Here is a 14,418-nt window from a genome sequence, read left to right as displayed (position 1 = left end):
CTCTCATCCTTGAGGGTTTAACACTTGGGCGTGCTACCAAAACACTCCCACTCCTTTACTGAGGAAAGTTGTAGCCCACACTGGGTACCTTGCGGTCCCAGTGTGTGGAGGGACGCAATGATGAAGCATGTCACCCTTGGGTGAGTGAGGGTTCTCGTCCAAACACTTGTAGTGCTCTCATTTGCTTCTTCGAATTTTTCTTTCTTGCATTCTTTCTGCATCTGGCTACTCTATACTCTGTGTGAGCTCAAATATTCTTGGAAGTAGTATAGGACCTTTGGTCCAATTTAGTAGCATACACTTCCTATGACCCCTTGTGTGAGATACATTTTACTTTTCTCTGCATAGGTATGGAGGTTCACTTGACTGCTACAAGTCACTCTCTAGTCATGGGCCAGTTGACTCTTACGTCAATCATAACTAGGGCTCCTGGTTTTATGGTATTTATTTTTTCGGCATTTCCATCTGTATTTATCCATATTTATTTTTTGCAAATTGTTTCAGTATTTATCCATTTTTATTTTGTGTTTTCTGTATAAATGAAGCTGCAATGGGTTTTTTTCAACATTAATTTAACTGATAAATGTATACTCACATTTGAATGTCCAAAAGCTTTCAAGCAGTACACAGTTCAATAGCGTTATCTTCACTTGCATTGTAGAACAGCATAAATAACTGCAGAGCTGCACCTAATTAAGCTTAATTAGGAAATCTATTGTCTTTTTTCTCTCCCCTACCTCTCAATCTGTACACCTACTGACCTGTGACCTGGCACTCATGACGGACAGTAGAAAAAGTCATCCAACGAAGGCCTATTTTCTGTATTAAAAAATAAATACAGACAGGAAAATAAATTCTGTCTGTATTTATCTGTAAAAATCAGTAGAAACGGAAAGCTGGGAGCCCTAATCATAACTGATATTTATAGGTGTCGGATATGCTTAAATGGATGTGATTTAGAGTTTTGCACAATGATCTGAGGTCATAGTGCATTCAGGAATGGTAATTTCCTGCTAGTAGTATGTAATATGTAATATTGGCCTGTAATATTGTACGTTTATTCAGAATTCACCACAAATTGAATCGTTTCTATGCGTTTAAATAGCAGTAGTTGCCATTACTCAGGTAGGAGGAATTAATATTATTGTCCTCACAAGTCCAGGTGGCTTGAAATCTATGACCAGCAGATCATATGTCCATACTTCTCTGCTGCCATTATCCCGCTATAAATGCAGGGCAAGTACCAGAATGCAAGCTAAGATCCGTCCTGCGATACTTACTTGCAAAAATAGTTTATTAGTCAATTAAAACCATAAACACAGCGCAATCATACAGAACAAAGGAATACAAAAGTCATCATATATCTACTTCAGCCATTGAATATCATATTGATAGAGCTTTACATTTTCTTTCAAACCTTCCTATCTAAAGAGATTTAAAAAATGCATAGTACTGGAATCAAATATCACAGGACGGCTGATCAAACACAGACAATAACCCTAGATGGAATAAAATAAAAAATATTATCGTGCTCCTATATATACCGCTATAAGTAGTAAAAGTGTTTATGTGCAGGATCGGGGAGCGGATGTACGTGCTATGCTAAAAGGACAATGCTTTTCAATGAAATAAGGTGCCTATCTACGAGACTAGGCTTTATTAAAGTGCCAATGTGCGCGGCAAAAGACCAGGTTCAGCAAGTTAACCATGGCAAGATGGGATAGGGAACCACCACTATGGGGGACCCTAGCAGCCTATTCTTGCCGCTTACCGGCTCGTGCAAATTTAACCTAAAGGCGACAGGAGTGTCATGGCTTAAAATAAAGTTCCATGCCCTCAGGCCCCCCCCCCCAAAGTTCACTCAGTGCTCAATATTAATCGATTTACTTCTAAAAGATGTTTAAAAATGTCCAAAAACTGAACTAGTCTAATTTTCAACCCTGTATTTACTGGGTCCGTTGGCTCCACAAGGGCCGTCCTACATTGGACTGGAAGAGCTACCCACTCATGGAATCAGGAATAGCGAGAGGCCCGCTGCTTTGCTGATTTCTTAGATGGTGACATCTCCAAAACCCGCGATGTCCCTATATAGTGCTTGATCATCCAACAGACTGTAAAAGCAATAGAAATATGAGGGAAGGTCACTGCATGCACCTAGAACCAGTGAGAACAAAAGGGATGACTCCAACAGTAGCACTGGAGAGCCTTATATGAAGCCCACAACGCCCCTAGGTCAAGAGCCCGACAAAGTAGGGTGATCCGGTGAGTCCATGTTATCAAGGACACCATTCTTGAATTCTTCTGTGATGTATTCAGTTGCCCCAGTTTCCATATAAAGAAACACTGGCTTGAGTGGCATAATGTGCCCTTGGTAGCATGGAGCCGGTTGATATCCTTACCTGTCAGTGATTCCTGAAAGGGGCCTTTAAATCCGATGGCTTTTTGAAAACTGTTGCTGGAACAGAATGTTTTAGAATGTGCTCTTTTGCGATAATTTTCAAATGTGCTTTCAAATGTACTGTGTCTTCCAGACATTGTCTTTGAGGAGAATACACATATCACTTGCATTGCAATCTTTATACTTTATAGCAGACACAACTTCGACACCGCCATACAGTCCCCGCTTGCATGCTGGGAGCTATTGTTTAGCAGCACCAGCCAACTCTCACAAGAGTTCAAAACATCACTAACCAAGTGGCACATCATACTGCAAGCATGGAGCGAACTCATTGGGTCAACACAAAAAAAGAAAATTCCAACCTGAATTGTTGAAAAAATAGAACAATCGATTACTGGAAGCACTCTGTGATAGAATAGGTCACCTGTTTCACCCAGGTCCCTTTAAAGGAAGCAGGAAAAACACAAATATGTTTTTCTGTCTTCACACAGTAAATACTTTTATTTATCAACTAACACACACGTCTAGCCCCCCACGCATGTGCTGAGCTATACCCCACAACTCATACGAAAGTGGAGATGCACTAAAACAAGTCCAAAATCTAACCAAAGCACTCTCCATAGTTTGATTATTCAATTTATGTCATCAACAGCCATGGACACACATGCATTTCATGTCAACAACCCATTCTCTCCTAATTGCAAAAAATATCAGTGCTCCCAGGAACACTTTGAGTTTTCTTCCAGAAAGGGAAGGACCTCCAGGCTGTCTGTTAGTTTCAGGTCTAGACAGAAAACAGTATGTCTAGGAAACGGGGAATCAACAGCTGTGGATAGTAGTGTAGGACACATATGTAAAGTCCAGAGGTAAACTAGTAAATAAAAGCACCACTGGAACATGTTTCAGACCAAGTCCATGGTGCAAACATGGTGCAGGGCGTCCAACCTTACCAACGGGAGAGCTGTTGATGTTTTCGTTCCAAGAATTGTTTCTGAAAAAATTATGCCAATGGATTCATTTTTCCTATAAATTGCTTCAAAAATCAAGCATATTACAGTCAGATCTAAATAGAAATTCATAAAACGTTCTAATTCTTCAGATTCTTGCAAATTATAGACGCCATTATATCTCGGCAGCAGTAAATCATGCCGGTACTTTGAAGAAAGCACAGTGCTGCTCCCTTAGCGTTGTGTTCAAGGCTGGGAGCTGCGCTGTGGATCCCTCAGCCCTGAATCAGCCCACTCACCTCCAGCCCCCCAGGGGTTCACCTCTGTGCCCTAAATCCTGTCCAGCCCTGCTGATGAAAGGGGTGGAATTGCAACAGTTGGAGAAGAGTGGGCTCTTACTTGTGGTGTCTGCCAGCCGGCCTCTGTTTTCCTCCCGAATTCCATTAAATCTTCCACAACCACGATGAACTCGTCTCATGATACCACAAATTGATTTGATAACAGTATACAAAATACCACATAGCTTTCCCCTTATCTAAATGAACAAAATGTACAGAACATTACAGGTTAGATGGAGTTTGTTTCACTCAATGCTCACTCTGCATTTGTTGACAACTCCTTTAGCACTGCCCTCTAGTGGACAGGTTTGAGAACTGCTGCTGAAGATGATGGGTATGCTTGGTTGTAGCTTCACTGCTTGGTAGCACCGTGCAATCTGTGCCTTTGATGTTTAGGGCTGAGAGCCTGCACTCCCCATACACCTGCTCCCATAGATATCTCACGTACAAGAGAAGTTAAGGCCAAATATTAATGAGTTAACAAGATTGACTTGTTCCAAAGCCTGAGATTCCCTTAAAGTCATTGGGGCTATTAATGTTGCCAAAAACTGAGACTGCACTACAGGGAATAAAATATATATTTAGTGGATTAGGCAGCTCAACAGTGTGACACTGACTCTTAATGATTGGCACTAGAGTTCTCGGTATATATTGCAAATCATATAGTCCATATAGTAATTACAATGGCTAAAACCCTCAAAGAAATATCAGGACTTCTCTTCCCCCACACCTCCTCGAGACACTTGAGTCTACACCACAATGTTGAGCTGAAATGCAGCATTGAGTCACCTGGTTTGCAGTGTAAAATTGATCATTTGTCAATTATGGCTTACGTCACCTCTTTTTCTTTCCCGCCTCCCTTTACCAATCTCCTCCCCACCAAATCCATTACCAGGAGGATCCTAGTGCCCCGCACAAGCTGCAGGAGCCTCCACGGCCTGGCATAAAAGATGATGAGGCCTTCAACATCCAGAACTCCCTCTCACCGAAAGCCGACTGTGAGAAGTGTGAGCCGGACAGCCCGGAGGTGAACTGTCTGCAGAACAATCTGACGTAAAGTGCTGGGGAGATCTGATTCCCCATGATTCTCAGAGCTCTTAACTGTTGTTATTCTCCATCCGCAACCCCCCTTTCCCAGTCACGCATAACCGCCCCCCTGTGAGTTCCATGGCATGCTTTGGTGTATTTTGTATCGAAAGCGGAAGGAAGAAGCTGACACCCCCAAAAGCACTGTGTTCCAAGTGGGTGATTTGGTACGTGACCCTTGTGTGTACATCATTCTCCGGCCAGATGTGGCCAGTTCCTTAAACCTTTGCTGTATTTCAACTGACTTTTTTGTACTTTATTCAACTTTTTTTTTAAATACTGTGAGATAAATAACAATAATCAGGAAAATTGAAAATAAAACATTTTTAAAGTTACCTGAATGCACTGTTGTGTTTTTTTGCATGGGGTGTGGATAGGAGGTCATTCCAGATGCGAGTATTATCTTGATCTTTACCTTTAATGTAATGTAATTAATGCTTGATAAAGTGCTTGTACACCATGCGTTTCTTGGCTCTAGCTAACCTAGTCAGAATCCATCCCTGCAGTTATGGTGAGTAAGCTTGTTTGAAAAGCCAGCTCTTTAAAGAGCGTATGAAGGAGAACAAGTCAGACTCTTTGGGTAATGTGACAGGGAAAGAAGTCCAGGCTTATGGGGTGCATAGAGAAAAACCTCGATCCCCTCCTTTTACTCTGGCACTGTCAGAAGATATGCAGAAGAAGAAGAGCATAAAAAGGCGGTGGGTACAGACTATGACACTCACTTAGTTTTGAAGACTGAGGTAATGCTGTAAAGTGCCTTAAGCATGGATGTCGATTCACCGAAATGCCAGGAGTAGCAGAAGTGACATCATATGCCCCTTGACCTTAATGTTTACAGTTTTCTGATGATCTTTTGTGGTGGTACGTGCTTTATTACAGATCTGTTCAGGAGTCCAAAAGTGGTCTGCAAGAATTTGTGTCTGCCCTTCTTGGAAGTCCTTTTGCAGTGGCTAGCAGTGTCCGCTTCAGTGATGCATAAGCTGGATTCCAGCAGCTTACAGGTAGCGTGCATACTTGACGGGTGGGTGGGATGAGGTTGTCCGAGATGAGCAGTCACTTCAGGCGGTGGCTGAGTCTGACGTTTAAGGGATTTTCGGGGATCATGCTACCACAGTCTAGAGTGCAGGAAAGAATGTCTACACCCCAGGCCCATCAAATAGCTCCTACCAAGTACCTGTTACGTCTTGACCTGGATATGAGAATAGTGGTCAACCATGACAAATGGAATTCCACTTTGGGTGGACCTGTATCACCCAACAGAGCCCAAAACAATGCTGATGAGCAGTTGAATGACACAACCATGCATGCCAAAACCACACGTTCCTTAACAACGCAGTCGGAACAACGAAGGTGTCTTAACCACGCATTCCTTTACCTCGCAAGTATTTACAACGACTTGACTTAGAGAAAGCGCTGGACTGTGTAACATTATACTTTACTATTCCAATTCCAATCCGCGCAACAGTAGGGAAAGTGCTATTACAGGTCTGTTCAGGAGTCCAAAGGTGGTCTGCAAGAATTTGTGCCTGCCCTTCTTGTAAGTCCTTATGCAGTGGATAGCAGTGTCCGCTTCAGTGATACATAAGATGGATTCCAGCAGCTTACAGGTAGCGTGCATACTTGACGGGTGGATGGGATGAGGTTGTCTGAGATGAGCAGTCACTTCAGGCAGTGGCTGAGTCTGATGTTTAAGGGGCTCTCAGGGATCATGCTACCACAGTCTGGAGGTCAGGGAATACCGATTAATGGAGAGCGCGGGGTGGTGCGACTTTCAGAGGAATGCTGGAGACACGCAGCTGAACAACATGGGAAGTGCCGCAGACATCTCTTACCACAGACACAAAGGGGACTAGCAATCACATGGAAAAGGTGGGCCTTGGCCAACCTGCAGAAAGGCAGTGGTTTAGCCTAGTGCCTCTTCAACTCTTACTTCTCATCTCGCAGATGCGGTCTCACACATTGATGATCTCTCGCTTATCAGGGACAGGAGGGGCACAAGAACAATGGTAGATATTATGAGCTCCTTCCCAGTGCCCTTGCTCTTTCATTAGGCGTACAGAAGCATTGCTGCCTCATGCAGGGCCCTTGTCCTCAAGCAGCAGGCCCTCGTGGAAGCTGAGGCGTAGAGGTTCCTCAAATGTGTTGAGAAACGTTCTTAGCTCACAAAGCAGCCTAGCTCTCCCGATGATGCAGTCAACAGCAGGCTTATCTAGACTACTACACAAGGGCAGGCAATATTCCTGCCCCAATGAAAAGTACTTTTCTTTGTGTCTTGTGCATAGAGCTGTTTTCCATTCTCAGGATGTTTAACCTATAAAAGACCAACAAGGGCATAGCACCCTGAGACCCCAGGTATGCCCCTTGAAAGGGCCAGAAGCTGGTGCTCAAGTCCAGGGGTAGGACAGGAGCTCCAGGATATGAACATAGGTGGAGTTGAAAGCAGCCATCTCCCACGGCAACCTTTTCAAGAGGGAGAGGGAGTGGCACTCTGGCCAGGGACTGCGCGAGGGTCAGGAGGCGGGTCGGGGTGTTGCTGTGGGATGCGTCCTCTGACAGGTCGGTTGCTGAACAACAGCAAGGCACCTGTGGCCCCTTGCAGTAGCAGGAACGGCTTCACATGACTACAAAGAGCCACTAAACAGTTTCTTTAAAAAAAATAATAAAAAAATATATATATATATATATATATATATATATATATATATATATATATATATATATATATATATATATATATATATATATATATATATGAGCTTCACGTTTGCAAAGTTTCACAAGGGTTTTTTTCTTTTTAAATTAAAACTATAAAGTTGAAAGTATATTGACTTTGCAACTTATCACACCTTAAAGCAGATCTGACCAAACTGGCTCAGAACACTGTGGGGTTAAAACAAAAAGATGCTCTCCACTCCATTGAGAGTTTGTTGGTCTGAACCAAATGTATAACAACATAGGGTGCAATGGCCTGTGCCTATAGGAGGCGATGGAGAAAAGAACAGAAGGGATAAATAGGGGGGCTGAGAGAGGTGGGAACCAGCAAGGACTCCTGCTGCCCCAATGGTAGCCCCCAAACTTGGTAAACCCACAACAAGGCGTTCCCCAAAACCTTACATACCCGCAGTCATGCCACATACATACTCTTACACTTGTGGAAATGAGTGGTCGTAGTTGGAACAGATAGAGCTGATTTACTAGGGAAGTCTAGTGGGCAGCCTTCCCAACCTGGAGTGAAGGTAAGAATGTCTACACCCCATGCCCATCAAATAGCTCCTACCAAGTACCTGTTACGTCTTGACCTGGATATGAGAATAGTGGTCAACCATGACAAATGGAATTCTACTTTGGGTGGACCCGTATCACCCAACAGAGCCCAAAACAATGCTGATGAGCAGTTGAATGACACAACCATGCATGCCAAAACCACACATTCCTTAATAACGCGGTGAGAACAACGAATGCGTCTTAACCACGCATTCCTTTACCTTGCAAGTCTTTACAACGACTTGACTTAGGGAACGCGCTGGACAGTGGAACTGTCTAATTTACTATTCCAACTCCAGTCCGCGCAACAGTAGGGAAAGCGCTGGACTTTAAAGTCCAACGCCACTTTACCTAAGGCATATCGTCATAATGACGACATGCGCGGTAAAGGAATGAGTGGTTAAGACGAATTTCTTTTCCCGACTGTGTTGGTGGTGGTGCTGGTGGGTGGGTGGGTCGGCTGTCATTGTAATTGCTGTTTTCCCTGATGAGCAACTTAACAACACTCCTATAGGGCACCTGCCCGGGGACCTGTCATGAGTTGCCAGCATGTGAAAAAGTACTGAGTCGCTGGAAATGGTGGAATCAGGAGCATAGAGGCATAGTCTGCCAGGGAAGTTTTGCAATGCAATGGTCCTCTGTGTCTTTGGGCTTTATTTGGAGTTTTTTTTAAATATGGTACTCGGTCAAAATGTGGCAGAGGCCCCATCCACTGTACTTAGAGTGTCATTTGCTATAATGTACCTGTAATACAGAGGGCAGGGCATCTGCCACGTTTTTGGTGGAGTACTTTTTCTGTCAAATTCTAAATAAGGTCCATAGCTCTTCCTGTTTGGTACTTGGGATGAACTGTTTTGCTCCAGTTTGTGTGGACTGTGATGTGCGCTGCCAACAAATTGGATTTATCTACCGAAGAAGTAGCAAAGAACATTCTACAGTTAATCTGTTTTCTGAAGGGGTGCAGAAATAGCATCTCCATAGACTCCATATACTAAACGGAAGTGACATGAGGTGAGTTAAAAGCAAAGGGTCAAATTACGCAAAACAGCGTCCTGCTGGGCGAGATTAAATAGTTAACAAGATCATTTCCTTTTCAGGTGCTTTGAACAGGTCAAACGCAGTGCGGTGTGCTCCTCGAGGCCCTCTAGCGCTGTGGCCAAATGTGTCGATGGAATCTTTGGATCTCTGTAGCTCGACCAATGATCATCTTCAAGACTATCATCAGCCACAGATGTATTTCATAAGTGTCAGTCACTGGATCCTTCCTGCTTCATCAGTTCACATATATCAAATTTAAAGGGCAACATTAGAACGAACAATAAAACAACTTTGCTTTCAATTGTATTTCATCAAATAGGTCATAATTCTAGTTGATATTCTGAGCACTTTTCAAAAATTGATGTATATATGTCTAAAAGAATGTAAGTGTAGAAAGAGGAAAAGGACACCACTCAAAAGTGTGCAATCTCATACATTTTCGGTAGAACACACAACACCTTACATATATCTCAGGGCTTCAAATGTGGACCTAAAGTTCGATTTATTGAATATCAATTTGAGGAAGCGCCTCTTCAAATCAGCTGAAAGCTTGCATGATAGGTTAAATGCCCCACATCGTCAGTTCCTCACAAGTTACGTTGACAGCACATTTGACCACAATAATTTCCCTGGTTCCGTTTTCACTGTCTATTTTTTTTTTAAAGAAAGAATAGATTAATTGCTCCCCTCTGTTGCAGGAGATGAAAGGTCTGGCGGACAGCACTGCATTGTATGAGGTGGACATAAGTCAAGTATGAGTGCGAGCGACTAAGGGCTGAGAAAGGCCAGGAGGCCTCGGTGTGCGCTCGCTCGAGAGCCACAGGTACACTCCAACTAAGGGGGTGGGTGGGGGGAGAAAGGCATGGATGGACTGACACTGGGACCTGGACACACAGATACAGTAAAAAGCACAGACAGAGTGATACTGGGACTTAGATACACAGGTACAGCAACAGGCACGGAAAGACTGACTCTGGGACTTAGACACGCAGGTACAGCAACAGGCTCCGATGCACAGACACTGGGACTTAGACACACAGGTACAGTAACAGGTACGGAGAGATTGCCACTGAGACGTAGACACACAGGTACAGTAACATGTAGGGAGAGATTGCCACTGAGACGTAGACACACAGGTACAGCAACAGGCACGGAAAGACTGACTCTGGGGCTTAGACACGCAGGTACAGCAACAGGCGCAGATGCACGGACACTGGGACTTAGACACACAGGTACAGTAACAGGTACGGAGTGATTGCCACTGAGACGTAGACACACAGGTACAGTAACAGGCACGGAAAGACTGACTCTGGGACTTAGACACACAAGTACAGCAACAGACACAGATGCACTGACACTGGGACTTAGACACACAGGTACAGTAACAGGTACAGAGAGATTGCCACTGAGACGTAGACACACAGGTACAGTAACAGGTACTGAGAGATTACCACTGAGACGTAGACACACAGGTACAGCAACAGTCACGGAAAGACTGACTCTGGGACTTAGACACACAGGTACAGCAACAGGCGCAGATGCACGGACACTGGGACTTAGACACACAGGTACATTAACAGGTACGGAGAGATTGCCACTGAGATGTAGACACACAGGTACAGTAACAGACGTGGATGCACAGACACTGGGAATTACACATGCAGATACAGTAACAAGCAGGGATAGGCTGAGAATGGGACTTAGACACACAGGTACAGTAAAAGGCGTGGGTGCACGGACACTGGGACTTAGACACACAGGTACAGTAACGGGCACAGAAAGACTGACCCTGGGACTTAGACACGCAAGTACAGCAACAGGTGCAGACGCACACACACTGGGACTTAGACACACAAGTACAATACCAGGTACGGATAGATTGCCACTGAGACGTAGACACACAAGTACAGTAGCATGCATGGATAAATTTCCACTGAGATGTAGACACACTGGTACAGTAACAGATATGGATAGACTGACACTGAGACTTAGACACACAGGTACAGTAACAGGTACGGATAGATTGCCACTGAGACGGAGACACACAGGAATAGTAGCAGGCACGGATAGACTGACACTGGGACTTAGACACACAGGTAGATTAACAGGCACAAATAAATTGCCACCGAGATGTAGATTCACAGGTACAGTAACAGGTGCTGAACTTCGGACACTAGGGCTTAGACACACATGTACAGTAACAGGTACGAATACACTGCCTCTAGAACTTAGACACGCAAGTACAGCAACAGGCGCAGATGCACTGACAGTGGGACTTAGACACACATTTACAGTAACAGGTACGGAGGGATTGCCACTGAGACGTAGACACACAGGTACAGCAACAGGCACGGAAATACTGATTCTGGGACTTAGACACACAGGTACAGCAACAGGCGCAGATGCACGGACACTGGGACTTAGACACACAGGTAAAGTAACAGGTACGGAGAGATTGCCACTGAGAAGTAGACACACAGGTACAGTAACAGGTACGGAGAGATTGCCACTGAGACGTAGACACACAGGTACAGCAACAGGCACGGAAATACTGATTCTGGTACTTAGACACACAGGTACAGCAACAGGCTCAGAAGCACACACACTGGGACTTAGACACACAAGTACAGTACCAGGTATGGATAGATTGCCACTGAGACGTGGACACACAAGTACAGTAACATTCACGGATAAATTGCCACTGAGATGTTGGCACACTGGTACAGTAACAGATATAGATAGACTGACACTGGGACTTAGACACACAGGTACAGTAACAGGTACGGATAGATTTCCACTGAGACGGAGACACACAGGAACAGTAACAGGCACGGATAGACTGGGACTGGGACTTAGACACACAGGTAGATTAACCGGCACGGATAAATTGCCACCGAGATGTAGAGTCACAGGTACAGTAACAGGCGCTGAACTTCGGAAACTAGGGCTTAGACACACATGTACAGTAACAGTATGGATACACTGCCTCTGGAACTTAGACACACAGGTACAGTAACAGGCACAGATGCACGGACACTGGGACTTAGACACACAGGTGCAGTAACAGGTGCAGACACATTGACTTTGGGACTTAGACACACAGGTAAAGTAACAGGCAGGGATAGACTGACAATGGCATTTAGACACACAGGTACAGTTAGTTATAGGCATGGATGTATGGGCGCTGGAATTTAGAGTCAGACACCGGGGCAAAAAGACTTGACTGACTGCCACTAGAACTTAATGCAGACATGGGACACTGACAGTAAAACTTAGTGCTTGAAAATGGGGCATAAAGACATGGGCAGATTGGCACTGACAATTATAAATATGGGGGCTGAAAGGCATAAGGACTCTGAAACCCAGAGAGTCCGACAAAGGGGAGGATGTCATTGAGCCAGTTACACCAGTGTGTAGAACTAGGATATATGCCATAAAGGCATAGATAGAAGGATTTAGACACACACATAACACGACAGACAGACGCGGATGCACTGACACTGGAATGTAGAGAATTAGACAGATGAGCAGACAGAGACAAATACACTAAAACTGAGAGAGACCGGTTCCGGGAAAAAAGACATGTTGACACAGACACCAGAAGGTAGAGACATAGAGATAGGGCACAAAGACATGGATAAGCTTGAACTAGAATCGAAGACAAAGGCACTGTGGCAGAAAAAATGGATAGACTGTGACTGCACTTAAAGACACTGACAGGAGGACAGCAAGATAAAGATGTCCTGACTCTGGAAGTTAGAGACACTGGCGCGTGGTAGATGTAGTGTCCTGTGTGGACAAAGGAACACGGACACGGGTGATTCTCTTGGAGGTTCTTTATTGTCGACCTCGCTATCCCCTGGGTATCGGCTAACTGCCGTTCCTGGCCCTCGGCTCCTCCCTTTCCGCCCGCCCTCGTCCTCCCTCGGGCAGGTCCTAGTGCCCTTCTTGTGGGGTGCATCATTACATCTCCCCCCCTTGTAAACAAACAAAATAGAAACAACAAAAGAAAAAAACTGTTTCAACTTTACAGTTCTTCAATCAGGTGAGATGGTTTCTTAATGGTCCGCTTGGGGCGTGATTGATCATCAGTACTGCCCCACACCTGTTCGCCGATGATTTCCCTCAGTGCCTGACTGCAGCGGGGCGGTGTCTCTGGTTCTCTTTTCTCAACTCGCAGTTCAGTCAGTAGTTCCTTGACATTCGGGCTGCACTTCTTGAAGTATGTCACATTCCTGGTAACTCGTCTTCCGTCAGTTCCCGCAGTGATCATAGTTCCTTTCTGTTGCACCACTTTCAGTGGAGTTTCGTGATATCTGCAGTCAGTCTTTCGGTGTTGCTCTTGTCGCGCGAACACCCAATCTCCTTCTCGGTTCTCAGCGGGAGAGGCATGTCGCCGTTCATCCGCCTAGTCCTTCATTTTCTCTTTCTGCAGCCTGTCTGTGGCTGCAATCTCCTCATGGTCAGAGTCGGGGTATTGTTCACTCGCGGGGACACCTATCATTGGTATTCTAGTGCGCGCGGGCCGTCCTAGCATGAGGGTGGCCAGACACTTGCCCGTGGTGGAGTGGGGTGTGTTTCGATAGGCTCTTAGTACCTCGTTCAGTGCTGTCTGGATGTTCTTTCGAGTGAGTTCCGCCTGTTGTATTGCTTTCTTGATCGTGGACATGAAACGTTCAATCATTCCGTTCGCCTGGGGCCATAGTGGTGTGATCTTCCGGTGTTTAAAGTTGAGGTGTTGGGCAAAATCGGCGAAGTCGTGGCTGTTGAATGGGGGCCCGTTGTCGGATTTCACCACTTGAGGAATGCCCCATGCAGCAAAGACTTCCTCTAGTATTGATATGGCGCTGGATGCTTTCGTGGATGTGCATAGTTGTGCAATGGGGAATCTGGAATATTCGTCCATGATGACCAACACATATTGGCCTGACTTGAATGGCCCAAAGAAATCAATGGCAACATGTTGCCAGACGCCCTCCGGTAGTGGAGACATTTGTAGCGGTGCAGGGGGATCTGGACGGCTTACCAGTTGACATTGTGAGCAGTCCTTCAGTGTTGTTTCCACCATTTAGTCCAGTGTTGGAAACCAGACTCTTTCGCGGAGTGCTCTTTTCGTTGCTAATATGCCCCGGTGTCCTTCATGGGCTAGGTTTATGACCCCTTGTCTTAGTTGTTGTGGGATCACAATTCGCGTGTCCCTTAGGATGAGACCATTGGCCACTATGGACAGTTCTTCGTGGACGTGCTTGAACGCTGCCATCTCTTGGTCATTTTGTCCCTTTGTTTGTGCCTGTCACCAGCTGTTCGTTTGTATCCTGCTTTTTACTTCTTGTAGGGTGACGTCAGA

At 45.1% G+C, this 14,418-nt stretch overlaps 1 protein-coding gene across 8 annotated transcripts in view; it reads left to right on the top strand.

Annotated features, from left to right (window-relative positions):
- Positions 1–5,104, top strand: part of CSPG5 (chondroitin sulfate proteoglycan 5) — a 243,428-nt gene extending 238,324 nt beyond the window's left edge. For 7 of the 8 annotated variants that reach the window (XM_085628627.1, XM_085628633.1, XM_085628631.1 and 4 more), the window contains one exon: positions 4,579–5,104. In XM_085628627.1, coding sequence (XP_085484753.1) covers positions 4,579–4,740 — 162 coding nt within the window. In that variant the 3' untranslated portion in view covers positions 4,741–5,104. The remainder of the gene's footprint in view (positions 1–4,578) is intronic. The other variant, XM_085628632.1, reaches the window with a different exon arrangement.
- Positions 5,105–14,418: the final 9,314 nt, after the last annotated feature.

Source organism: Triturus cristatus, chromosome 10, assembly GCF_964204655.1.
Source record: "Triturus cristatus chromosome 10, aTriCri1.1, whole genome shotgun sequence".
Taxonomy (NCBI): domain Eukaryota; kingdom Metazoa; phylum Chordata; class Amphibia; order Caudata; family Salamandridae; genus Triturus; species Triturus cristatus.
Note: the sequence above shows the minus strand (reverse complement) of the source record. Positions and strands in the feature narration are given on the sequence as shown.